Source organism: Sebastes umbrosus, chromosome 11, assembly GCF_015220745.1.
Source record: "Sebastes umbrosus isolate fSebUmb1 chromosome 11, fSebUmb1.pri, whole genome shotgun sequence".
Classification (NCBI taxonomy): domain Eukaryota; kingdom Metazoa; phylum Chordata; class Actinopteri; order Perciformes; family Sebastidae; genus Sebastes; species Sebastes umbrosus.
Window position 1 is genome coordinate 17,756,359 of NC_051279.1, and position 26,761 is coordinate 17,783,119.

General features: G+C 42.7%; 2 protein-coding genes across 3 annotated transcripts; one reads left to right on the plus strand and one right to left on the minus strand.

Moving 5' to 3' along the window:
* Nucleotides 1–1,319: 1,319 nt before the first annotated feature.
* On the plus strand, nucleotides 1,320–15,243 carry nacad (NAC alpha domain containing). Its single transcript, XM_037784144.1, has 10 exons — nucleotides 1,320–1,876; nucleotides 5,154–5,437; nucleotides 5,555–10,982; nucleotides 11,237–11,485; nucleotides 11,984–12,075; nucleotides 13,688–13,756; nucleotides 13,880–14,026; nucleotides 14,107–14,241; nucleotides 14,371–14,493; nucleotides 15,098–15,243. Exons 1-10 carry the CDS (start codon nucleotides 1,792–1,794, stop codon nucleotides 15,110–15,112), a joined length of 6,627 nt encoding a protein of 2,208 aa, XP_037640072.1. The 5' UTR covers nucleotides 1,320–1,791; the 3' UTR covers nucleotides 15,113–15,243.
* A 954-nt stretch (nucleotides 15,244–16,197) lies between these two features.
* Nucleotides 16,198–24,231, minus strand: glipr2l (GLI pathogenesis-related 2, like). 2 transcript variants are annotated; one of them, XM_037784146.1, is made up of 5 exons: nucleotides 24,065–24,231; nucleotides 20,703–20,811; nucleotides 19,250–19,353; nucleotides 18,729–18,806; nucleotides 16,198–16,982 (listed from the first exon to the last, which is right to left on the minus strand). In XM_037784146.1, exons 2-5 carry the CDS (start codon nucleotides 20,738–20,740, stop codon nucleotides 16,816–16,818), a joined length of 387 nt encoding a protein of 128 aa, XP_037640074.1. In that variant the 5' UTR covers nucleotides 20,741–20,811; nucleotides 24,065–24,231; the 3' UTR covers nucleotides 16,198–16,815. The 2 variants fall into 2 exon arrangements, with proteins under 2 accessions (XP_037640074.1, XP_037640073.1); XM_037784145.1 differs by lacking the exon at nucleotides 24,065–24,231 and adding an exon at nucleotides 21,378–21,763.
* Between the last annotated feature and the right edge of the window lie 2,530 nt (nucleotides 24,232–26,761).

Here is a 26,761-nt window from a genome sequence, read left to right on the forward strand (position 1 = left end):
GCATTAAAATGACTAAATTCAGCAAATTGATGTAGTGGACAAATTTGTACTCTGTGAAATCTAAAAGGATATTTTTAAATTCCATACTGAATCTATAAAAACAGCATTATTGTGAAGCAACAGCAAGGGGTAAAACTCACAGATAAACACTTTGCTGACCCCTGCAACTGCTTACACAACATCAGCAGCAGCAGCACTGACATCAGAGGCTGTTAAATGGCGGAGAGAAGAAGACTGACAAATGCAAGCCGCCAGGGCAGAGGAGACAAAACGAGTTCAAAGAATAATACAAAGCCAGAGCGGCACATGAGGTAACAGGGAACAGCAAACACGGAAATGTTTCTATGATAAACCATCACGTGATCTGGGCAGTGACGCCACCTCATTCTTCCCGATATTTGGGGATTAATGGATCGATTGATGGACTGATGACAAAGAGCCCAGCTAGCACTTCCAGTATTGAACTCCTTGGTCATAGTATCTCCTGTCTGATGGGTTAGCAGTGTGCAGCCAGTCTCTAAGCAATGAAGCTTTATTGCTACTCAATAAATCAAACAAACAGTATTTTGAACAGGCAATATTGCTCCTGCTCTGTCTCTGACTGATACCTGAGTATGAAGCTGCTGTGCACAGGACACCTACACATGATGATGATCATGTACAAACACCTTTTTATTTTTTTAAGCAGCTATATTTATCAAGGTCAACCGGGTTGCACAGAGGCTATTAGACATTATCCAGTATGCAGCACTTCTGCTGAGCTGGCAATCTATCCTGGGAAGTTTAAGGTTGCCATGGAAACTACCGTTGCTGATCATTTAGCTCAGTGCTGTCGCCCCCTCGCTCTCCTCTTTCTATTTATCTGTTTTCCCTCTCTTTTTATGTATAAAAGTAGAGAAAAACAGAGCAAGGAAGAGTGCTGGAGAGGTGGCTAAGATGGAGAGCAGACACAGATGCTGTAGCTTGCCCTTGGGGGGAAATGTCTCCTTGTTGATTCCTTAGGGGAATGGATGTAATCAGAGCAGGAGGCAGATGGCATAATTAGCAGTTTACTTTTAGGTTTCGTTTCGGCCCTTTTATTTAATTGTGTTTTCTTTTTCTCTTCACCCCCTCCCTGTTGGTTTTGTTTTCCTTGAATCCCCCCTCCTTTCCTTGAATTCTCCATTTTCCTCTTGTTTTTGCAGTACTGGTCCTCTCCTTCAAGGTTGATGGCAGCACTGAGAGAGAGAGAGCAGAGCAAATCTGCTGACATCATCCTCCCAAGATCCAGTCAGCTTGGCTGAGAGAGAAGGAGGGGCAGAGAAGAGGCAGAGAGATACAGGGAGGAAGGATGGGAGGGAAGAAGGGAGGGCATCAGGAGAGGATACTGCAGCTCCCTCTCACAATCTACACACACACACACACACACACATACTGTATATTCAGATGAACTGGATCATGAGGCTCTAAAACACACGCCCACAACAGCAGCATCACGGTGCTGCACCACAGAGAGAGACCAGCGAAACACTCCCATCTCTCACTCTTTCTCTCTCTGTCTGTCTCATTCTGTCTCATCCACAAACACACACACACACACACACATAGATAACCAGACACGTGCTGCAGGGGGAGATCTGAGTGTTGGGTCGCTGAGCATTCACGTCCCCCCTCCCTTTCTTCTTCTTCTTCTTCTTCTTCTTTCTCCCTCTCCACTCTCACTCTCTCACTCCCCTCTCTGCCTGTTCACCTTGTCTGTTCCGGCTGTATGGTTTATTGTTGCGTCAGAGCCAAAGAGAGCCAACGAGAAGCATGCCGGGGGAGAGCTCTCACAGATCTGTCCCCACCGACAAACATCCAGAGCAGGGAGCTGAGGAGACAGGGCTTCCTGGACCAGGTAGGACATCATCTAGGGTTTTGGGGATGGAGAAAGGAAATGAGGTAATTAAGCAGGAAGATGCGATCGAAGATGGAGACAAGGGCATCATTTGAGGAGAGAGGATGAGCATAGTGTTAAATAGATTGTGGCAGGAGGGGGAGGGTTAGTATGATATAAAAGAATGGCAGATATATAGAGACTACTGGGCTAGTGAAAGTGTAAGAGACTGTTAGGTAAATCTGCTTGAACCTGCCATGTGGGGGTTATATCTGTATGTCTGTTGACATGTGAAGTCTGAGTAAGCTGTGATTCAGCTGCATGTTAGCCTCTTCACTAAACTACATGTTGTTTCCCCCCTCCAGCTCCCAGCTATTAGCAGCCTCCCTAAAGAACTCCCATACACTCCTCATCACTAAATCCATAACAATCTCTCATCCAAAAGCTGTAATTGCCCTCCCTCCAGCACCCAACCCCCAATCCTCATCTTCCCCCCCATCCTAACCCTTACCCTTGCCTCTTCGCCCCCTATCCCCCCGTCCCGCCTCCCCATCTTTAGCCCCGGCGCCACCCCATCTGCATCCACATCTCCCCCAGCAATTTTGCGAGCTGGAAGCGTAGAGTGGCTCCTCCCTTCCCCCCTAGCCTCAGCAGGAACATGACACAGCAGCATGGCAGCACTCTCTGTAGGAAGGAAACACACAAACACAACCACACAAGAGCTTCAGTCACAAATCGTGTCAATTATTTGCTCATGTTGCTGCTGGGATGTTGTGAAATCAATGAGAATAAGGAGAGAGAGATGTGAGTAGATAATGTGTCAGTGCAGATGAGAGATTGGGAGGGTCAAGATTTTATTAATTTATCACCTTAATGGTGATCAGAGTGAGAATCTCATCATTGGAACAAAGTCGTGTGACTACTGTGTCTCTTACAGTTATTGAAATGCTCACAATATAGTTTTCATGAGTAGAGTGTATATTGTAAATGTCTGACAGTTATGATGGATAACCTTAGTGGCTATTACGGAAACTCCCTGCCTCCTCTCTGCTGGAAGTATAGTGGTTTTGCTATTTTGGAAATGTTCCTGCTTCAATTTCATCATTGCCCTGATCTGTTCTTAGACTTGGAATTATTTTAAGCTTTCTTGGCCTGAATCTTGGAAGGTGAGGGAATTGTCGGATGCTCTAGTTACAACTTGTATTCTGGGCACATACTTGATGAAAAAGTAGAGATTAGAGGATTGATTATGAGACGAAGAAGCATATATGAGACTATTGAGGTGGGCCTCTTCTTCAAGGCTCAATCGGAGCAGTAGATGAAATAGAGGCTCCCCTTGGGGCTGACAGGCCAGTGCTGCAGCCTCTGTGACGCAGCTCCAGTCTGCTCATCGTGCTGCGGCCTGCTCCTCGTAGGGCAAGCCGGGTGCTCGATTTCACTGCGTCCTCCCAGAGGAGACTTGCTAGGCTGGGCCAGGGAGAGGAAAAGAGGCAGACTACGCAGACTATTCCAGCAGTGAATCTGCAGCTATGACACAGTCATGCTAGCAGAAATAATACATGTCACTGGCTCATTTAGCAGCCTAGCAAAACAGTAGCTCCAACAGTGTGCAGTTACATATGATACCAATGCCAAACATATGAGGGATAAAGATACAGTATTTCTGAATGAAATGTGTCCTATGTAGTTTTTTAGCTTGATATTCTATAAGTCAGATATAGAATAATTATTGCTTTTTGTTCGTCATGGTCATTGAGGTGCCTTTGTATTAGGCCATGCAGGAGGAAACTGTGACATGTTCTATACCCATTAACCCTATTAGACTAGGCTGTACATGAAAGTGTAGAGCAGCAGTTGGCTTTTGTGCATCTTTCTGATTAATGGCAGGCTTTAGTCTCTGGTGCATGACTCAGCAACACGCACACAAACACACCTAGAGCTTATTATTGGGCCAGCGATCAGGCAGGGCTGCTAAGTGCTGATGATTGCATCTGCCACTACCACAGGCAGGGCAGGAGAGCAGCGAGGGAGGAGACATACTATGTGCAGAGAAAAAAAGAACATGGAGGCGAGAGAAGGGAGAGTCATAACCAAAAGTGAAACAAGAAGAGGCAGCTATATATAGGCCTATATATACACGTATATTCATGTATAAAACAGGACTGCGGAGAGGATGCGAAAATGGTTTGGAGAGGAATTTTGAGGGAGTGAGACAAAGGAGGGGATACAGAACAGAGAGTGAATTAGTAAGTGATATCTGGGTTCCTGGCAGAGCAAGTGTGTGTGTGTGTGTATGTGAGGGTGTGTGTGTGTGTTTGTGGCTGGCACCGAACTGAGCCACTTGTGTGTTATAATGGCCAATCAGCATGTGGATTGAGGTCACCGTGGCAATGGCCCAGTTAAGAGAGCAAATGAAGGTTCTATGTTCCCTCAATTTGTGCTATAGAGAACGAGGCTTACATTGCATCCTTTAGGGATATTTCACTGAATGTATAGTTTTGTGTTATGGTAATCAATCCAACATAACAAATTCATTAAAGATAAGCAGTGGAACTGAAAAAAATCCTGTCATTTCATCTCAGAGATGTCTTTATCCCTGATGACAGTTATGAAGATGATAGCATGGTCTAGAAGGACAAGAGGACAGTGAACACCGTAATTCAATAACAGTTCCTTTTGCCTCTGGCTAATTGTGCAATTGTGCATGTTGACACAGAAAGAGAAAGAGAGACAGAGAAACTTGGAGGTGAAGTAAGATACTGTAGTGTATGTAGAGAAGCGCTGTTCTCCACTTCCACGTTTTGAGTCCAACCTTATGGTGGAAAACTGCAGGGAGGATTAATCAGTTCAAACATGTTTAAAAAACAAAACCATCCAAGACAGCGTGCTAGTAGTCTGTTTTCAGTCTTGGTAATTGTTTTTCTCTCCAAAGCCATTTGCAGTGTCAGAATAACACACAGAGCTGAGCGATATTTGGTTAATCTGAGTGGCATTTTGGTGACATTTTTTGAGCTCTCTCTTAGTGTGTGGGAGAAGAAAAGTAAAGTTCAACTGAAGAGATAAAAAGTCTATTAATGTACAATAAAAGAGGCGTAGCCTTCCACATCATGTCTAGTGTTGTGTTACTGAGATAATTTAGTCAATGGTATTGATCTTACTTCTTTGTTAGTTCCTAACTACAGTTAAAATTTACCATAAATCTGTCAAAGTAGACAGTTTCCTAATTTAAAATATTTTATGCAACTTCCCCTTCCCTTTATTTAAAGTGTTGTTTTGCATTGCTTTTTCTGTTTTTCAGACATGACCAGACACCCGTCAACTGACTCCTCCCCAAGTGAAAGTGGCTCCTCCCCTAGTGACAGTGGTTCTAGCCCTTCTCCCAGTACTCCTCAGAAGCTACTCCCAGCATGCACCTCTCCATTTGGACCACGACTATTTCATGCAACACCTAGCTCCTCTGGTACTCCAAGACCTCAACCTGAAGGCTCTGACCATCGCAACAACACACCCAGACTGTCTGGAAAGTTAGGTGGTCATGGACCATGTGGCCGCCATATCCCTGTTAAGATGGAAAGAATCAAGGTGCACATTTTGTGTGTATGAGCATGTTTGCAATTTTACAGCAGAAATGCTACCAGACACATTTTATTGGTATACTGATGTGAACTTTTTTTTCTACTTATAATGTGTTATTCCTAGGTCCTGACTGGTTCTGAGGTGGAGAGTGACTATCAAGAGCCACAGACCATTGACGCAAGGGTGGTGATGGGTCAAGAGACACTGCTTAAAACAACAGAGATCCGGAAAAGGAAACCCCTGGTTGAGCCAAGTGGTCAGGCTATCCCTTTGCCATATATTCCAAGCTTTCCAGGTCCTCAGTCACAAGCAAAAGAGACCCAGCTGAAATCCAGCAAAGAGGAAAACCAAGCCCAAATCCCTCAAAAACAGCAGGATCAGCAAAAAGACCCTGTGCAGCCCCCAACGACACTCCATTCCGATTTTCAGAACCCCCTATTCCCTTCCTCCTCCTCCTCCCCAGAGCCAATCACAACAGATGATAATTTGAAAGACAACCAGGAAGAGGGTCAAACCCTCTCTCAAGACGAAGTGCCTTCCCTTTCTTTTTCTGAGCTGGCCTGCCCAGTTGCTTTGTCCTTCTCTGAGCCAGCCTATGCTGTTGACCCTCTACGAGTGGGTGTGCCCTCATCTCTTGACCCTGACCTATACTATACCGCTCCTTCTACCCCAATCAAAATGGCCTCCCGCTCTTCGCACCTTAAACACCATTCATATCCTGGTTCTCCAGCCTGCCCACTCTCCCCTGGCTCTCCCTCAGACAGCGAGGATCTCTGTTCCCCTCTCACCTCTCCCTCTGGCTCCTATATCACAGCGGAGGGAGGCAGTTGGACCTCCTCTTACACATCTTCCACCTCCCCGTCCACCTCTCCCAACCTGCTCCTGACAGAAGAAGCACAGGAGGCCCCTGCTTGCTTTGTGGGCTCCTTATCAGAGATTGGAGATGAAGTTGGGGAAGAAAAAGGACGAGCAGGTCCAGAACGGGAGGAGGAAAGGGCAGGAGACTTCTGCCTGTACCGTCCTGAGGATTTTGTCATGAATTCAAGAATGGGTCTTACAGGGACCGTGATCCTCGAGGAGGAAGAGGCTCTAAAAAGGGAAGAGATCAAGATTTCCAGAGAAAGTTGTCGTCCTTGCTGGGTGACTGACGATACATCCCCTCTAAGGAGCAGTAGCAGCCGTAGCAGTGACTCCCAGGAGGATGGCGGAGAGTCTGAAAGCTCACTCTGCCCACTGGAAGAGGCCCGTGCAGGGAGAGCAGAGTACTCTAGGCCCATGCAGACAGGCCTGAAACTGCAACTCGAGGCATGTATATCAGAGGAACATTATGGACAGATGGATGACCACATAGAACTACCCTCCACTGCTTTGACTCCAGACACAGAGAGCATGACCATGGCCTCATCTAGCCTTAGCCCTGACTCACCTGTCAGCCCCCTGGATGCCTTCTGTCCTGGAGTCTTTGGCAGGTTTGGCCCCAGTTCTTTCATGCTCTCCCAGGCAGCCTGTGCTGATGATATACCAGAGGAGGAAAGGATGATCCCTGCCTCCCTCATCTCCTTTCCCCTCCACACCAGCCTTATCTTTAAGGCTGATTCAATGGAAATCACCCTCTTCCCCACAGAGGATGAGAATGATATAGGAGAAGGTAATGAGGGAAATGAAGGAAAGGATGTTAATGCTTATGCAGCAGGAGAGGAGGAGGCAGATGTTGAAGATGACGACGACGACGACGACGATGATGAAGAGGATGATGATGATTATGATTATGACGATGATCGTGATGGCAATGCTAATGGCGCTGCTGACGGTAATGACATTGATGAAAATAATGAAGACGATGACAATGACGAGCACGATGAGGCAGGTGAGGAAGCTAAGGTAGAGGTGAAAGTGGTAGAAGAGGAGAAAGTTGAGGGAGAGGTGCAGGAAGAGGATGATGGGAAGTGTGATTGCAAAGCAGTGGTGGATCCTATAGAAGAGGACAGCTCAGCATCCTTCCTTCATTCACTTTCGGATACATCAATCAATGAGGGGTTGGACGAAGCCTTCTGTTTCCAAGACGATACAGATGACTCATTAGATTCCGCCTCTTATAATGGGGAGGAAGACGAACGTCTCTACAGCACTGAGAGGCATGCACAATCACTAGAACCCACACCAATGGACGTACTTGATCTAACTGAAGTACAAACGGAACCTGAACAGGGATCTACCACTGGGACAGGTCAAACTGGACCTTTGCACATACAGCTGAGCACAGACAAACCTGTGGATCACCCCAAAACCACCTGTCTTTCTGAACCTACACCCTTGGATGAACCTACACCCCTTGAACCTCAGTCAGACCCTGAACTGGAATCTACTAGTGGAATAGGTCAGATAAAACCTTTTCAAGTGAGCATGGACAAACCAGTGGATCGCCAGAAACCCTCCGGTCCTCCAGAAGCAATTTCTTGTCCACCAGAATCCTCCAGCAACCTGGACGAGAGTGGGAGTGAGAGTGAGATGATGGATATCTCTGGTTCTTCCAATCCTCTCGAGCAGCCTAAAAACAACCCTCATTTGAACCCTTCTACCACTCCTGTTGTCATTCGTGCTCCACCTGCTGAGTTCCACGCCTCTCCTCCTTTGGCCGCATCTGCACAGGAGACGACAGACCTTAACAGTTCAGTTCTTCCGGAAGAATTGGCTGAGGAAAAACCCCAGATGAAGGATGATGATTTGCAAGAGAGCAATGATTATTCAGGGGAGGAAACCACAGAAGAACCAGAAAGAGACTCTTTCAAATTGCTTATCAAGCCTCGTCATTATCAAGCAGAAAGCCACAGGGCTGTAGGAGCAAGCAGACGTGTATTATCAAAGTCTTTCTCCAATAAATCAGATGTGCCTGGAGGGGCAGAGGCCATATGTAGGACCAGTATTCACAGGGAGTCTGACACTGAGCTTGACCAGAGGAATGGGAATGCCTCAGCTGAGTCTACGAGTGTGGAGGGTAGAAGCATTGATTCAGCCACCAATGACTTGAATAAAGGTGTACTTATTCTCTCTTGCCCTAAAGACCCTAATCCCAACCCCAGTAATATCCCTGTTTCTGCTTTCCCAGAGGTCATCTCAGAACTTACTGACAATCTGGCCCTGACCCCGGGTGACTCTGCCCAGGAGAACCTGAGAGAAAACACTCTGAGTACTGACGAGGGGGTGCTGGGAGCTGTTGGATCCCCACACTCCCCCCTTGCCATCTCCCCCAAAAGGGAAAACTCAGAAACAGACAGCAGGAGTGGGAGCAGGGAGATGCGTCCAGGAGCTGGGGCATGGTGTGATGACAGGATGGGGCTGGGCTTTGGTCTAGGATTAGGATCAGGGGCGGAGTTTGGTGTCTGGGGAGCAGGAGAGTCTCTCTGTCTGTCTCTGGGGAAGAGGTATGAGTTAGAGGCGGAGGGTCTGCTCATGTGTGACACAGAGGGCCAAAGCACACAGACGGCCGTGGTTCCCGACATGAGCAGTGAAGTGTGCGATAATTATGACAATGTTCTGGGTTCTGTTCTGGATGAGGAAGACAACAACAGTATGTGTGGAAAGAGGGACAGGATGGCGGATGAAGAATTGGTAGGAGAGGGAGCTTCTGAGTCCAACTTGGCTTGCTGGAAGTCCATCGAGGAGATCTCAGAAGCAGGCGGAGGGGAGGATGGAAGCTCCAGATTCCCAGAGGATGATGTCAGTAATCTAAATCCAGACAATGATGGAGATAACACACAAACACAAATACATGACACTTGGAAAAATTCTAACAATAACAATGACTCTGCTTTTGACTCCTTGGAAGTAGCCATGTGTGGAAGTCTGAATGCTCTATCAGAGGAAGTGAGACCCCAGAGTGTGAGTGTCAGTGTTAGAGAGTCTGTGTCTAATATTCCACTTGAGGAGATGCCACCTCAGGTTTCTGACACAATTCCCAATGAAGGGAAACAAAAAGACAGCTCGATAAACCAGGCATCAGACACAACACAGGCACCATCCTCAGAGGAAGGTGTCTGTGAAACTCACGTGGACAAAGCTGTAACAAACCAGCATCTCAGTTCACAAGATAAAGCCAAGTCAAGATGTCATACTAGCCCAGAGAGTCAGACAGTCACTCCAGAGACTAATACAGCCTTTTCTTTGCTACACGGATCCTTTGGGTCCTTTACTCCTAAATGTAAATCTATTGAATCCAGACCAAGTAGAGCTTGTCAAGACAAGATGGAAAATACTGGTTCTCAGTCAGAACCAGAGATGGTGGAGCCTCAGACTGAAGGCCAAAGACAAGGTGACGTCAGTCCTGCGACTGACAGACTTGCTGATGAACCAAAGACTAAAGATGCCTTTCGAGGACAGCAGTGTGTTGTTAGTAACTCAGGGGAAGAAGATGAGGAAGAAAAAGCAGAAGAGAAAGCAAAAAAGAGAGGTGAAGAGAAAGATAAGAAGAACAAAAAGGAAAGAAAAACCTCTCCTGCACAGAATGGGTCAGAGCACTTTGCGTGTCACGCCTCTAAAGGGGAACTTTGCACAGATAAACCAATTGCTGCTAAGAAAGGGAGGAGAGGGAAGCAGAACAAATACAGGACATCCCAGACAGGCAGTCATGTTGACTCTAGCCCTGAATCTGTTGATGATCCAAAGAAACCTTCTGTGCCATTAAATACCACAGCAGACGGATGGTCAAAGGGGGTCGCAGACAATTGTAAAACTAAGGCAGGTCGAAAGACAAACAACAAATCTTCATCGTGGGACTGTCAACAGAAGACATCTGGGACAGACAAAGCTGAATTTGGTTCACAGATGCAGGGGGATAACAGTCCCAGGCCTGATGTCAAAAGTCCTAGCCGTGGACACTGCAATTCTTCCACGCATACCCCAGGCAACCTCAATGTTGTGTTGGCAATGAACCAAGAGTTACATCACAAACAGGAAGTGCTTGATAACAGACCACTATCTGATAGTCAGAGAGGAATCACCGTGGATATCAATGACAACAACATAGATACTGGCCACAGCCCACCTACCCATGATACCGTATCATTCTCTCTGACTCCACTATCTTCCTCAACATCTCCTGTTTCCTCTTCCTCCCCTCTACCATGTGCCTCAACAGAGCCAGAGGATGATCTTCCCACACCTGTGCAGGAATCCCAACCTGTCCTCTCAGTCCAGCAACAGCCTTCACTGTCCATGTGCCACACCACCCCTACGCTTTGCTCTACCTCCCTCGCTACACAACAAGCCCCTGATTCCCAATTTCTTCCCAACAACAACCTCCAACAGGTTGTCCTTTCTGCAACTACATCAACTACATCTACAACAAGTGTCTCTTCGCCCTCATTCTCCACTGCCATGCTGTTAAGCCTGTCCCAGCCTACCCAGGAGTCGTCTTCACCTGCGCCTGAGACTTTAGATTCAGCATGTTTTCCAGACTCTATTTCCCGTCCCCAGTCTCAGCCTAATCTCAACATCCAGCCTCACAAACAAATCAAGCAAGGTTGCACGTGGAGCACACAAGACAGATGCAGAGGTGAGTTTAGAAATGATGACTTGTTAGATTGATAGCACAGTGCACTACACACTGAGGAATCCCTTATCATTTTTGTTACAGCCAGTTCTGGCAACAGTGAAAGATTGCTTTGCAAATTGGGATTGTTATCAAAAAGAAAAATGGGCACTATATTCCCATAGTCTGTTGGTTTTAAGCAATAAAAAAGAAGCAGAAAGTTTGTCAAATGTGAGCTTTCTAATACAAACATGATCAATTAATGTGTGCTCTGTAAGGTCCCAGTTTGGCTGAGGAGGAGACTGACAGCGAGGATGATGGTGGACTGCCTCGACGTGGCCACAGATCCCAGGCCAGAGGAGTGGCAGGAAACAGAAATGGAGCCATGCAGAGAGAGTCTGGTCCATCTAATCAGCGGGAAATGCAGCCTTTCTCTGCCCACCAAATATCCGACAGACAGTCAGGCTGTCCAATCAACCACAACCACAAGATTGCAGAAGAGATCGACCTATCCTTCAAAAACAATTGTGAGTTGTTCCTGACCTCCTATGGGAAATAAGATTCAACATCAGGAATCCCCTAATACACTCCACCCTTTTCTCTTTCTGCCTCTTTCTTTCTGTTTCTACAATAATAAACCCTCAGCTATGGTTATTAAATTGATGATATAGGACAGAATAGTTTAAAGTGGCTCTGCTTTTATGACAGATATCACAAGAGGCGTAAATTCTCTGCATTATATAGTTCACTGTTTGAATTATGGATGAAGCGTGCCCTGTTGTTGAGATATATGTATGTGTGAGATATATTTATGTGAAATGTATTTTCCATGGGCTAATTGAATTGCCTCATTAGATGAGCTTTTGGATTTTGAAATGAACGCTCTTCATCAGCATAGCACTAATGAGACAGAGTCACTAATGCCCTTATTACTTCTACTATGGTGATTAGTTTCTATGGCAATAAGGATATGATGCTCTTCAATTTCATGCACTTGAATGTGTGTTGAATATTTTCTTGTGTAGGCTCCATATTGGCTTCCTGTAATGAGTCTGAGAGTGAGGGGTCAGTGCCGGAGCTAGAGGAGCCAGAGCCACTGAGGCCATCAGAGCCCCAGGTAAGTCTGTTCATGCTGCTTTATTGGAAACCTTCTTTTCCTGAACTGGGCAACCTGTATCTTGTTTAACACTGTTGTAAGGTGAGGTGCAGGAGAGCAGGGTGAAAGGTCATCATCACTATGGCAGGGAAGTCTGCTTGGACAATAAGGCAGACTTTTATTTTCAGTCTGAAAAAATCATCAAACAAAGGAAAAACACAAGGAATGAAAATTCCTCTGCCTTCACATACACTGCTCACCACAGGTCTGGTGTTGCTCTTTCAGAGAAAACCTCTGCTTTCACACATACTAATATAACCTAACAGCCCGCCCTTCCAGTTCAAACTGGCCTATTAGGTGAGGACTACCATCAGCTGAGACTGGAGACACCTGAAGTGAGAACCTGGTCAATCAGAGCACACCTGAACATACCTGGAGCCACTCAGTCCCCGTCAGTCAATTAACCTATTAACTACATACCAAAGAAAACTGTGATCCACCCAACTTGGCCCAATCAAACAGTGAGTGAGGGAGTTTGTGCTTCCTCACAAACACCTTGATTTTCTAGTAACACATTATACTTTATAACAAATGATATTGGGATTACATTGAGATTATTTTGAGGAATATAACTTGTTTTTTTAAGATCCTGATTGAATGATTTTGTAATCAGGAGGAAGCTGTTTGTGTATACACTGACAACCTGAAAACTATAAAGCGTGTTATGTGGAGATCTTGAAGCTAGAATTAAAGCTGAAGTAGGCGAGATTGTAGCAAATATGATTAAAAAAAGTTTTTTTTATGAAACGATCGCTATATCCTGACAGTATAGTACATGAAACAGGTAACCTGAAAAAAATCATGTGCCTCTGTGTCCTACGATGCTCCTAACGGCATCTGCAAGATTTCACAGACCGGAGGAAAACAAGCATTAAGTGCTGAACTGAGATCTGCTGTCCATCTGCTGTCTATGAGAGCCGGTTGTCAATCACTCGCGAACTCCGACCAAACGGTCAAACTAGGAAGCGCTGATCAAACATGAATCAATATTCTGTTACGTTAATGCCTATTTCTCCTCTCAAATGTTTTCAGAATCATCTTGTAGTGCACGGTTTAGCTGTTTTTAATGCGACAGCCATGATGAGATCTCGTGAAGTACTGATCACATGACCGGAGCACGGCCAATAGGAACGCTCTCTCTCTGAAATGACCTGTGATTGGTCAAAGTCTTCTGTCATGGGCTAGATTTTTTAAAGCCTGAAAACAGAGCCATGAGGAGGAGCAGAAGTCTAGTTTTCTTTCAGAACACTTGAATTACAATATGCTGAAAGGTTATTATGGAATTTTTCACCCAATGATGCCAAAAATAAACTGACTACCGCAGGTTTAAAAGCTGAGGAGAACATAAAACATGATTTGTTGATTTGCTTTATATTTTCAGTTGATGAAGTTTAAGAATATTTTCTTTATTTAGCTATAGTGGCTAGCGCTATTTATGATAAATTTGTACTTTTGTGTACTTAAAGCACATTGCTGTTACTGCTGTTGCTATAAACACAAAATAGCTAAACTGACGTATGAGAATCTCATAGATTATTACAGTGAAGTAATTGATTTTTGTTTTTTCCTTCAGTCCATTTCCTTTGCAGATGAAGGGCTAAACAGACCAAAACAGAGCCGCAGTGAGAAGAAGGCCCGCAAGGTCAGACAACTGGCTGTATAAAAAGAAATGAATAAATCAAGTGGAGTGTTTATGACACCAGGGTTTCATTTGTGTCATTTTGTCTTTCTTTCTCACTCTCTCTGCTGCTGTATGTGAACGTAGGCCATGTCTAAACTTGGTCTGAAGCCGGTCCATGGTGTGACCAGAATCACCATTAGGAAGTCCAAGAGTATCTTGTTTGTCATTAGTAGACCAGATGTGTTCAAAAGCCCCGCTTCGGACATTTACATTGTATTTGGAGAGGCAAAGGTAAGTGTTTCTTTCTTTCTTAGTTATTCAAGCTTCAGTACATGTATTGTATTGCCTCTCAACCTCTCCTCTCCTCTCAGATTGAGGACCTATCTCAGCAGGCTCACAAAGCAGCTGCAGAGAAATTCAAGGTGCCTGTGACCTCTTCTCCCTTGGCCCCACCTGTCCCACCCAGCCTCACCATCAAGGAAGAGAGTGAAGAGGAGGAAGAAGAGGTACTTACTGTCTAAACTACTGTTTCTGAACACCTATCACACTAATATCAGTAGGTTGTAGAATTCTGTAAAATATTTTATTCTAACTTTAAATCTCTCTCTCTCCTTTTCTTTCTTTCTATCCATCAGGTGGATGAGGGAGGTCTTGAGCAGAGGGATATCGAGCTGGTGATGGCTCAGGCCAATGTGTCACGAACCAAGGCCGTCCGTGCACTGAAACACAACAAGAATGACATTGTGAATGCTATCATGGTGAGGAGGGAAGGAAGGTGGAGAGAGAGGAAGAGCGAGAGAGTAGAGGGAGGGCAGATGGTGAACAAAATAATGAGTCATAGCCAGTGAGTGGGGAGGGTATGGAGGAGGAGAGGGGGGGGGGGGGTAAAGGAGAAAGAGCAGAGGACAAATGACAAGTAGAGTTTCTCCCCAGTAACTGAGCAACCTCTACAGTTCTGTAGGTCATCAGTGCAGTTTGATGCCCACAAGGTGGCAGCAACAACTCACACTGAGAGTTTGTTTAAGTGACGCAGTTGATTTCTTTTTTTTTTGAGATTCTTGATGGCGTGCAAAGCAAGATGAAGCCGCCTTTAGATCACTAGCAAATATTGGCTGAGTGAAAACAGAGCCTCTCATACTGACTATCACAGAGAATATTTTTTTAGCCTATTTAAGCAGTGTGACATCTAGAGTGGCTTCATTTCAATAGTAGAGAAGACTGTTTTTGTATTCTAATTTCATGAAGGAGAATCATTTTGTTCTTCACTTAATTTCAGTTATTCATAACGATTTAATTTTTTACCGACTATACGATTCTTTGAACCTCTTTTCTGTTTTGTCTTTCTCTCCCTCTTCCATGTAGGAGCTGACCATGTGAGCGGTGAGGACGATTTGACTCCCGACCCCCTCCTCCAGCCTATAAAGCCTAAACGCCACTGACTCTTCTGTATCGCTGCTACTGTATGTTGCATCCCCAATATCTGCTAAATAAAGTCTGTTCCAACGTGGGCTGTGACTGCATTGTGAGATTGATTTTACTGAAAAGATTGCAGATGGTTTCGATGTAAGTTGTTTTAACATCGGGAGCAGCAGTCCTTCACATTCTGCAAATTCACAAGGCCTATATTTAAAACTTCAGAATTAGCCCATCCATCTACAAACCAACCCCAGTTTGGTTTGGGTTTTGCCAATCTCTCAAAAAATGTTACACAATATCATATCATATGTAAATCCATTAGTTGTTTCATATGGTTTGACCTGATAGGTGGGATATGTGATCCAAATGTAAACTTTCAACACAGAATTGGAACCGGCTATCACTCAAACTGAGATAACAATATAGTTAAAAACATTGTATGCTGGTGTTAAGGGTTAACAGGCCTATATTTACAAGTATAAGCAATTGAAAGTGAAATCTGTTATTTATATGGTCAAATATATTCTCATTAGGCTTTTTAATGTGAAAGGCGTGCTATATCATTACATGCTGTTTATGTGGCAGATGTCAAGGACTGGGTGAAATAGGAAACATAAAAAAAATAATTTCTGTTAATGGCTTTTTAAAGGAAATATTGCAAGTATGCTGCATTGTAAGATTACATTTATTTGTTTTAATGTTTTGCAGAGGCAGTCTGCAGATATTAAAGAAATACTTTGCGCTGCTTAATTGTTTTTTGGACCCAGAAGATTTATGCAAATCTCACAATTATTCAGACGTTTAATGCCAACCTCGGGGGGGGAAAAAAACTCATGAATTGGTGTTCACGTATACAACTAACATTATCTAAAATGTTTTTATATTAATCATACTCCAGAGTTACACTTTGCCAACACTGTGTCAGACCCAGCTGTCACATATTTAAAAAAAAAAAAAAGTGGATGTGTCATTAGGAAATTAAACTCTCATTTTGCTCTGTTTCTCACTCTCTTGTAATGTCACATATTACAGATGACGCAGGCATGCCCAAACAGATGCCAGATGCATCTCTCATGCAATCTATCAACTTTATTGTACAAAACTGGTTAGAATACAAAACACATGCCCGGGACTGCAGGGTTCGGCTTTGACAAGTGGTGGCAATAACAGAAACGGATACCAAGCAAGTTGAGCCATCAGCTCTAAATTACAAGCAATGACTCCACATGTAAATGCGTAAAGCCTGTCCCTCTGACTGACTTAGTTCCCATTCGTACTCAAATACAGATATGAGGAGATGATGTATTTCAGTCGTTGAAAATATAAACATATTGGTATTAATGGATGAAATACTGTCACAGGCAATGTACATGACTAAATAAACAATCCAAATGGTCACTGGAAATGTTTTGTTAGCAATGTCAAACAGTAGTGTTTCTTTCATTCTAAAAACTATATCACACACTGGTCCCTTTCCAAATGACAAACATAGGACTTTAAGCCATTTCATCTTTTAAAATCCATGCAAGATATGGATCTCTAGGCAAGAAGTGGTGCTCTCCTGAGTATTCTTCATAGCAGTTCAGGCAGATAACGTCAGACTCTGCTGGAAAATGGAATAAATGCCTTTGGGCATGAGTCAAGTGTTGGGGATCGAGATATCATTAGGTGGTGGTTTTCGCTGGGAGGACGTTGTTCTCAAAGTGTCCCTGGTTAGTGATATTCCCAGCAGGGAAGTATCTGGCTACCACGAAGGAAGAGCCGTCTGATGCAGTGGCCTTACCGACACCCAGCTTATTAGTGCTCTTCCACACCATTGCTGTGAAATGGCCTATGTGGGGAGTGAAAAGGAAAGAGAAAGAGGGGAAAAAACAGGCTGTTAGGACAGGAAGCTGAGTGCAGTTCTTCTAAATATTTACAGGCGAAGGAATCTTAATTCCTCTCTCACTCATCCGTCCCTGTACACTTTATTCCTTTCTTTCTCTATCAGGCAACTTTATGTGAATCAGTGTGAATCACTGTGATGACCACCTAGGAGTGATCTGCTTCATGTGTGATTAAGATTAACAGACTCATGCACACTGGAGTCTGAGGCTATTGGAAACCATCTGGAGGAATTAGGCCCGACTGGAAATGACATGTGGGTCGAGGAGTGATACAGAGGACTGTGGTTTTCCCCATGGCCAGTCACTGAGTCAGACAGTCACACGCTGACTGAGGTGTGACATCAGCAGGGGAATAACAGCAACCTTGCTCATGCCTGGGTAAACATGACATCGACACAGAGAAACTGACAACGAGAAAACAGAAAATGACAAAGAGAAACAGAGCAAGAAATAGATACATTGAGATAAATGCATCGGGAAAAACCATGAGGAGAAATGAGATGAGACAAGACAAGACAAGACGACATGAAAACATATGAGAAGGGAAGTGTTTGATATAATGTGTCAGGACAAATATGAAAATTTTAGATTTACATGTGGTGATACACAACACGGATGTATAAATTAATCTTTGCAAACTCGCCACACATAGTGTTCAATGTGATGAGCAAAGTTTTTATTATTTCAGGGCTTCTATGAATGATTACTTTCAGTGTTGATTAATCTACAGATTTGTCCTTGATTGGTTCCTTGATTAATCTGTGATATTAAAGGAACAGTGTGTAACATTTCGGGGGATCTATTAACAGAAATTGAATATAATATTCATAACTATGTTTCATTAGTGTATAATCACCTTAAACTAAGAATTGTTGTGTTTTCGTTAGCTTAGAATGAGTCCTTCATATCTACTATACATGGGGAGCTGGTTCTCTTCACAGAGTCCGCCAATGTTGCTCCGCCATGTTTCTACAGTAGCCTAGAACGGACAAACCAAACACTGGCTCTAGAGAGAGCCTTCGCGTTTTTACGTTACCTGAAGGCCACCGTAGTTTTCCAACACGCTTGTGAAAGCGGTAACGTGAGCCGTAGAGTGCGTAACCGTGGTACCGCCAGCCGCTGTCTGACTTCCATTACTCCTAAAGTAGTGTTATTATGGTATGGATGTCCTCTGAGCGAGGTGAACGGCGTCACCACAGTTTTGCACTCGGTGACTCACGTTACTGAAGTCTTGGAAAGGGAGGAGTGAGCGGAGGGGTACTCAGTTGGTTGCAATCTGCAACCACACCACTAGATGCCGCCAAATCCTACACACTGTCCCTTTAAGTGTCAGAAAAAAGTTAAAAACTAACTAACTAACCAGCCAAGTTGACATATTTAATTTGCTTGTTTCAGTCCAAAGATATTCACAAAATTATTGGCATTTTTCTTAAAGATTATTAATTTTCTGCTGATCAGCTAATCGATGAAAAAACTAATTTCAGTTACTTCTCAATTTTGTTTTTCTTAATTCTAATTTTGATTGTTATATATTGTATATCAATAATCGGAAAAGCTCTAATGATTACTTATGATTATCCTAGTATTGAATGTAGTAATTTTGCCTAATTTGTTGTTGTTGTTGTTGTTGTTGTAGTGTAGGTCAAGAGGTTTGACACTGACTGAAATATGAAAGGAAGTGTAAATCTCACCAGTGCCAGAGGAGAATCCAGGACGGTTGAAGTTGTACTGTTTCACTTCATCATACCAGCGGTCTGCAACATCCTTCCCTGCATGTGCACGTGACAAAGTGTAACCTCAACTTCAAGGAACATTAAATCGGTCTTGTGTCGTACATATTGATCAGAATGACAGCACTATAAGAAGACTGCACCCTGGAGCTACAAATCTCTTTTGGGCACATGTTGTTTACAATGCTGCACTTCTTGTCACCCAGACCTGCACTTTAGTGCTGCACCGTAGAAGATGTTTTATGAATCACACCGTCCTGCGCTGACATATTTCTGCAGTGAGTCATGGTGTCTGAGCTCTCAAACTGAGTGCAAAGTGGAGGGGAAATAGATCCCAGCTGTTCACTTTCAGGGCGGCAGTCTGCTCTAAGTCCCATAGACTAAACTATAGTATGCATAGAGGGATGTGTATCTCAAAGAGGGCATATACACAAAATCAGTCAGTTTTATAAATAGTATATTGTGTGTAGGTGTGTATGTACCTGATTGGTCATAGGAGGCCCACGCCAGGTTCTCTCCACAGCTCCCTCTACTGGACTCCACACTGTGTTTCAGGATCCGTGTGCTGGCCAAACTTTCAGCATAACTGTGGACAAAGAAAGTTGTGAATATAGCTCTGCTGAAATTATCTTCTCCGCTATGAATCCTGCAACAAATAAATCCACTCCTGCAGTGGAGAGATTGCCACCGTGAGTGGCGTATACTTTAAAGCTTGTCGTTTCTTAGGCTTCTCTCAGTTTTCTTAAAGCTTGATGCACTGTGCTGTCCTCCACCCCCCAAAGATACATAGTGAAAAATCCTTACCTCAGAGGTTTAATCTAGTGCAAATATGCAAAGCAGGCACAGAAACCAATTCCTCTAAACAACTGCCTTTGATAATTGGGTTGATATTATTACTGGTTAAAATACCATCTGGGGCTTTTACAACATTTCCATCAAGTTCAATCTGTACAATGTCAAAGGAGTATATGCTAAACTAGGTTTTATCAACACAGTGTTGATGCAGTGGCACTCCAATTTACAATCTGGGGTGTTACAGGGACAAGGTTCAACTCCTTGGCCTGGTAGTAATGTATTAATGTCTGTATTTAAATGACTGTATTGGCAATCATGTGACTTTTGACCTCAGAGACTCTCACACCACAGGTGCTCCACATCACAAGAGATAATGATGCTTTTGGGGTGAAAAGACAAACTCCAATTGTTCAATTACACATCCAGTGAGTTTTGTTACTTATTTTGTTGGATTAAATCTACAAATCATCCCAAAGACATGCAGCTGTAAATGAGCAAGCGGTACCTTAACCGTCCTCCTGAACAGGGAGGAAACAGTAATGATCGCATCATTGTAAAGGGCCTTTACAAATGTCAGTTGACAAAGAGGGAGAGGTAAACACATCATTCATCGCGTTAAGATGAACTGTGCTGCGCTTTAAATGGTAGATTATCTCCAAACTCAAATATTTACCATCATATATATTAACAGCATATACAGTATTTAAAAGACACTCACACTACCAGAGATGTTTATGATTAAAGTTATGACATACTATAGCTTAAGGATGCAATTTCATATTAAAATCAATTGAGGAATAAACATTTATTTTCCCAACATTATATTGTACATTTACATAAAATGAGAGGTTCTTTAGCGAATTAGTGTTACTATTGCATCATGCATGCTCGAGGAAATGGACTGAAAGTCTGTTATGCAAGACAGTTAGCTGTCTCTATCCTTCCTGACAGCGCTGATTAAGTTTTGCATTTACTCAACACAATAAGACCCTCAATATCTCTTACTATATTCTGTTATTATTTCATTTGACAGGCTGGGCTGGAACTGTCACTGTTATCCAGAGCAGTCTGACAATGACTGGTATGCGTGGGCCTTGCTAATTAGGTTTTCTAATTTGATCTGTGTGTGCATTAACCCACCGGGTGGCCTCTCTGCTCAACTTGCTGCTCAGCTTCATCGGAGGGGCCTGGTGCTTCCTCCTGTACTCATTATGGCACCGCAGCACCTCCTCAGAAAACTGCTTCGAGGCTGATGGACAGGGAGGAGAGAGGCAGGAAGGGTTAGGCAGCCAGAGAGAGAAATCTGACAAAGGAGACGTGATGATGCAACATGAAGATTCATGCATGGCTGCAGAACTCGAGCTGAGATGGGAGTTCACCACCTGAAGGCTGGCTGACCTCAGACAGTGAACACATGATGGAGCAGAAAACGTCATCCACATCACCCCCCCTCTGCCTGGTGCCTGTCACTCACTGGCCTTTTCATAAGTCCCACAATCTCACGAGTGCCCACACAATAGGCACATTGAAATAGCCACACACACACAAACAATACAAACACGAATGCTGCCTAACAGCTGGCATCGACTCAGCATGCTACGAGATGAATGTGATCAGTAAAAGCCATTTTGAACACACACCATTAAAGAGGAAGATACATTTCTTTTGCAATACTGTTGAAAGATAGCAAAGCTCACAAACACACACATACAGAAAACAAGCAAGCCCACACACAGTTTCATGGGGGCAAAGTTCTATCTAAGGCTAGATTGATACAATCAGAGTTAATATCCTCTGGGTGCAGTTTCCACTTACCTGACTTTCCCATGGTGCTGACACAGGAAGCCTTCAGTAAGATCAGTAACTGGTTTAGCACTGGACGAAAGCAGCCTCTCCCCTGTCTTGTTTTCTGCCCCTGCTCTCTTTCTCTCTGCCTCTTTCTCTGCTGCTCGCTCCCTCTCCCTCTCTTCCGTAATTGCTACCACTGATGCTTGTAAACAGCTGCTAAGGCCTTTTTTCAGGGCCCTTCCTTCAATTCCTGTCTCACCTTACAGCAAGTTGCGCAAAGTTCCTTCTTAGCTATTTATCTGGGTGTTACGCAACATGCTTCTTCTTCAAGTGTGGTTTCACTTCATTGAACTAAAACCTTGCCTGTCTCTCTTGAAGCCAAACACCCTACTATCTGCATACCCTACGTCTATCTTTATGGGTCAGAGTTGCACACACCCACTCTGTCTTTACATTCCCAACGAAAGGGGAGCCCCCGAGACATTGGTGACATCATCTCTGTGAGACAAATGCCCATATATGGCTCCAAGATTGCTGAATTCTGTAACTTTGTAGCCATGACAAGAGAATGTTACCCCTAGCAACTGTAACCGGGACAGTGGCTTTCCTCACAATTCACACTGTCATGATTCAGCATTGTGATGTGCCACTGAAGACAATGGCAAACTGTGAGATACCCTTACCAAAGAGAAGTTCATTCAAGTGTGCTATTAGTATACTTCTTGTAAGAGCCACACTGTGTGAATATAAGTTAAATTGCAAAGCATGCTAAATTCACGATTTCTAGTTATTGTAGCTGACTTAAGTAATGTTTAAAAAGGAAAAAAAGACAAATGCATGTATATCGAATTTTGATGTTTATACTCCCTTTAATATAGTGAGAGAGTGAGTCAGGAGGCAGAGAGCTGTGTTAGGCACGGGAGCACATCGTTTTTCTACCGTGCAACACTTATCTAACTTTTTTCAGTAAACGTTTTAAACTGGATTACATCTCCTGTCATTTGCGTCAGACTGAAGTTACTGTGGCTACAGCTCGTTTGTGGCTTATTTTTGGAATCCAGACGGACTGTCACTAAACTTCTTTTAAACTTAAAATAAGAGAGTATACTTTCAGTTTACTTTTTATGTACTTATCAAAGATATACTCAACTAAAGTATACTTAAATATACTCGTCTCACACTGACAAGTATACAGAAAAGTCTAAGTATACTTGGCTTATACTTGTACTTAATCTTTTGATCAAGATATACTTAAGACAATTATAAGTTAGTATACTTGTTGTAAAAAAAATTATTTAACTAGTAGTTAATATACTTTAAAGTGCACTTTCATAAACTATAAAGTGGACTACAAGTATATACTTGCAGTATAAAAACTATTAGTTTACTGAGAGTATAATTTAAAGTGCACTTTCTTAAACTAAAAAGTGCGCTATCAGTATAAAACTAGTAAACTATCAATACAACACTTACACTTAAAGTATACTTTTATAAACTAAAAAGTGGGCCTATTTAGTCCCAAGAAGTGTTGAAAGAGTACACTCACAATTATAAAACGAGTACACTATCTGTATACTTATAGTATAGTTGCAGTACAAAATAAGACTTAAATGTAAACTAGTTGTGTACTCAAAGTTGACTATTCTTACACTTAAAGGATACTTAAAAGTATACTTTTATAATTAAAAAAAATGGGCCAATTTAGTCCCAGGAAGTATTAAAGCAGTACACTTATAAGTATACTACAAGTACATTGATATTAGTATACCTACTACATAAAGTATACTTGGAAACTTGAACTTTACTTAAGTATACTTCATGAAATAACCTGAAGTACACTGCTTTTTCGTAAGGGTGAGCCACATGGTGTATACTGCACATGAGGCTCTCTGTTATTTCTGAACTGACATAGCTCACTTTTTCAAAACTTTTTCACTTTTACTAATGCTGATATCTTCAAGGTGCTTTGGTCATAAAAACATTATAGGAGACTTTCCACCTCCATCCTTCAGTTTCTCCAGTAACATCCCGATCAATAAGTTACACCCAATTCTAAATGAGTGATCTCTTACCTGGGTGAAAAAGCAATGATTCAACAATTTGCCTACAGCAGTTGACACAAAGGGGCACAATGACTATTCATCACGCTGCAGAACAGGTTTCTACTATTTATTTTGTCTGTATGAGGTGTGCTTCCCTCTGAGCTTTAATGGTATTTCCGAACTGGGATATCTATCATTTTAAAAAAAAGAAGAAAAAGGACACCTGCTTTAACACAGGCAGGATTGGTGTGCAACACAAAATGGATTACCTCATATTTTACTGTACATCTCATAACTCAGCTTTTGAAAATTGTCTCTCCACTTTTTGTACAGGCTACAGCTTATAGTCTATAGAGAAAAAATGCCCTTCTTACACTCTCTAAAATCAATAAGACTTCAATGTGTCAGCACCAAAGTGCTCTGATGAAACTGCTTAATGTGTAATAGCAGAATGCCGGGCCTTGATTGCTAATCTCCCAGTTGTGAATATGAGTTTAACACTTTGTTTGGCTTGAATAAATCAAGGTCAGTAAACACACACATCACAGTTAGGCCTACTGTGATTTGTAGCATGGTTACAACTTTGGCTGAAATATCACAACAACTATGATATGGATTGTCATGAAATTTTGTACAGACATCTGTGATCATCAGAGGATGAATCCTACTTACCTTGGTGATCATTTTGACTTTTCCTCTAGCGCCATCAACTGGTCAAAATCTCAATACTGTGGTTTAGAATAACATATCAATGTCACATTCCCATCATCCTCAGCTGTAAGCTACTTTGCATGCGAACACACTAAACTAAGATGCTAAACATTATGCCTGCTAAACATCAGCATGTCATTGTGAGCATGTTGCCATAGTAACATTAGCATTTAGCTCAAAGCATAAACTGTTTAGCCTCACAGAACCGCTGCCCTGGCGGTTAAATCTTAGTCTTGTTGATTCTTTTGCCACATTTTGTAATTTTGCTGTCTTGGCAATTGATGCAGCAATTCCTGCTGTGAATACAGGAAATTAAAATTCCAAAGACAGCTTCATAAATGAGTCATAATAAGCTGAATGCCAGTTTGCAGTACTATGTGTGTCAGCTTTAAAAGAAGTCTAACAATCATAATTTTTATGTGTGATTTCTCAAGTCATCGTTATGCAATATGCTAGATAATCACTGTCTGAACCGCTAATGAATCATTGCACCACAACACCACAGTGTAGCAGAAAAACACTCTGGTCACAAGTAAACACCAAGATTGACTGAAGACTGTTTTGTGATCAAATTGTAATGATTTCTTTGTTTTTAGCGGGTAAAGCAAATGTACCCTGAGATTCTGATGCATCTTGCTAATCAGCCCACGTATGCTTTTCCTTATAATGAAGTATTCATACATACTGTACATATATTAGTAGCATTTTCTGTCTATACATTACTGCAGTAATTAACAGCTCAAAAGGAGCTCTCCCTTCCCTTCATCTGCTCTTTTATGGCAGATGTCAGCCCTTACTACTAAAAGAAGTTTATTCAAGTGTGCTATTAGTATACTTCTTTTCAACTTAAAATAAGTGAGTGTACTTTCAGTTTACTTTTTATGTACTACATATATATATACTTAACAAAAGTATACATAGATATACTTAGCTCATACTGACAAGTATACAGAAAAGTCTAAGTATACTTAGCTCATACTTACAAGTATACAGAAAAGTCTAAGTATACTTGGCTCATACTGACAAGTATACAGAAAAGTCTAAGTATACTTGGCTCATACTGACAAGTATACAGAAAAGTCTAAGTATACTTAGCTCATACTTACAAGTATACAGAAAAGTCTAAGTATACTTGGCTCATACTGACAAGTATACAGAAAAGTCTAATATACTTGGCTTATACAGAAAAAGTCTAATATACTTGGCTCATACTTACAAGTATACAGAAAAGTCTAAGTATGCTTGGCTCATACTGACAAGTATACAAAAAAGTCTAAGTATACTTGGCTCATACTGACAAGTATACAGAAAAGTCTAAGTATACTTGGCTTATAAGCCTATTTATACTTAATCGTTTGATCGAGATATACTTAAGAAAAGTATAATTAAGTATTCTTGCCTTATAGGCCTGCAGAAAGGTATACTTGGCTTGTAGTTGTACTTACTTTTTGTTAGAGTAGCCTATTAAAGTGTGTGAGCCTAAAAGGAGAAGTCTTTTCTTCACGTATCATAATTTACAAATATACCGTGAGGTACAATGGGAATGTGTGTGTGTGTGTGTGTGTGCGTGTGTGCGTGTGTGTGTGTGTGTGTGTGTGTGTGTGTGTGTGTGTGTGTGTGTGTGTGTGTGTGTGTGTGCGTGTGTGTGCGTGCGTGTGTGTGTGTGTGTGTGTGTGTGTGTGTGTGTGTGTGTGTGTGTGGGTGTGTGTGTGTGCGTGTGTGTGCGTGTGTGTGTGTGTGTGTGTGTCCCTCTGGATTAAAAAGACCTCTGTTCTGGGTAATCCAACATTATGCATACAAGTTTCTAATTCATAATTATTATCCAAGGGGCAAAGGGGTGCGAGACAAATATTTCCTGAAGGGTCAACCACTGATTTTAATCCGCTCCTTTGCAATAAAAGAAAAAAACATTGTGAGTAAAAATTCGTTTTTTTAAGTAGGACTAATGTTTGGCATTGTGAGGTGATTCAGTTACTTTGCCCGCCCCCACGTTTGTAATTACTGAAGATGCCACAAGGTGGGACTGTTAGCAAAGGCACTGAGCAAGGATGTGGTTGGACTATTAGTCACTCTAAGTGCAACTAATGACATCTTAGTTTCATAATATGAGTGGACATGATGGGATTCATGTGAAAAGTCAAGCCACTTGATTTCTCATTAGCTGGATAGTGCTATCTTAACAAATTGATTTCCTCCTTGGTTCCTCCTACCATCTGCATAGTGATGGGACCGGACAGCTGGAAGAAGACATTTACATAGTGGTCTCGCGACGCTGAGACTTTACAACCATACATCTTAATTCATACTAATTGAGATGGCTGTGGAGTGTGTGCATTTGTGTGTATCTGCGGCGTGAATGTGTGTATTTGAGTGCGCGCGGCGTGCACATGCAGTAGGAGGGATGGTGATGTGATATATAGAGAGAGCCCCTTTTAGAGGGACAGTACAGACATCGATCCATGCAGATATTACATCATTTATCTCTGCACATTGGCTATATGTGCTGTACTTATTGCTTGGCTCCCCTCCCTGTCAGCTGCGACATCGCTTCTCCTCTCCTCCCCATCACTTTGTCTCTCATCCCCTCCCTACCTTCCCTCCAATCTGTAATTTTCATTTTTTCCTCACCTGAAGCCCCCTAATGAAAATCTTCCAGCA

Coding starts and splice junctions, on each gene's coding strand:
- nacad (XM_037784144.1), top strand. CDS start 1,792: ATGCCGGGGGAGAGCTCTCACAGATCTGTCCCCACCGACAAACATCCA. Junction 1,877..5,153: donor GACAGGGCTTCCTGGACCAG/GTAGGACATCAT, acceptor TCTGTTTTTCAG/ACATGACCAGACACCCGTCA. Junction 14,242..14,370: donor GTGAAGAGGAGGAAGAAGAG/GTACTTACTGTC, acceptor TCTATCCATCAG/GTGGATGAGGGAGGTCTTGA.
- glipr2l (XM_037784145.1), bottom strand. Junction 18,807..19,249: donor GGCCTCCTATGACCAATCAG/GTACATACACAC, acceptor GTGCACATGCAG/GGAAGGATGTTGCAGACCGC. Junction 16,983..18,728: donor TGGATTCTCCTCTGGCACTG/GTGAGATTTACA, acceptor CTCCCCACATAG/GCCATTTCACAGCAATGGTG.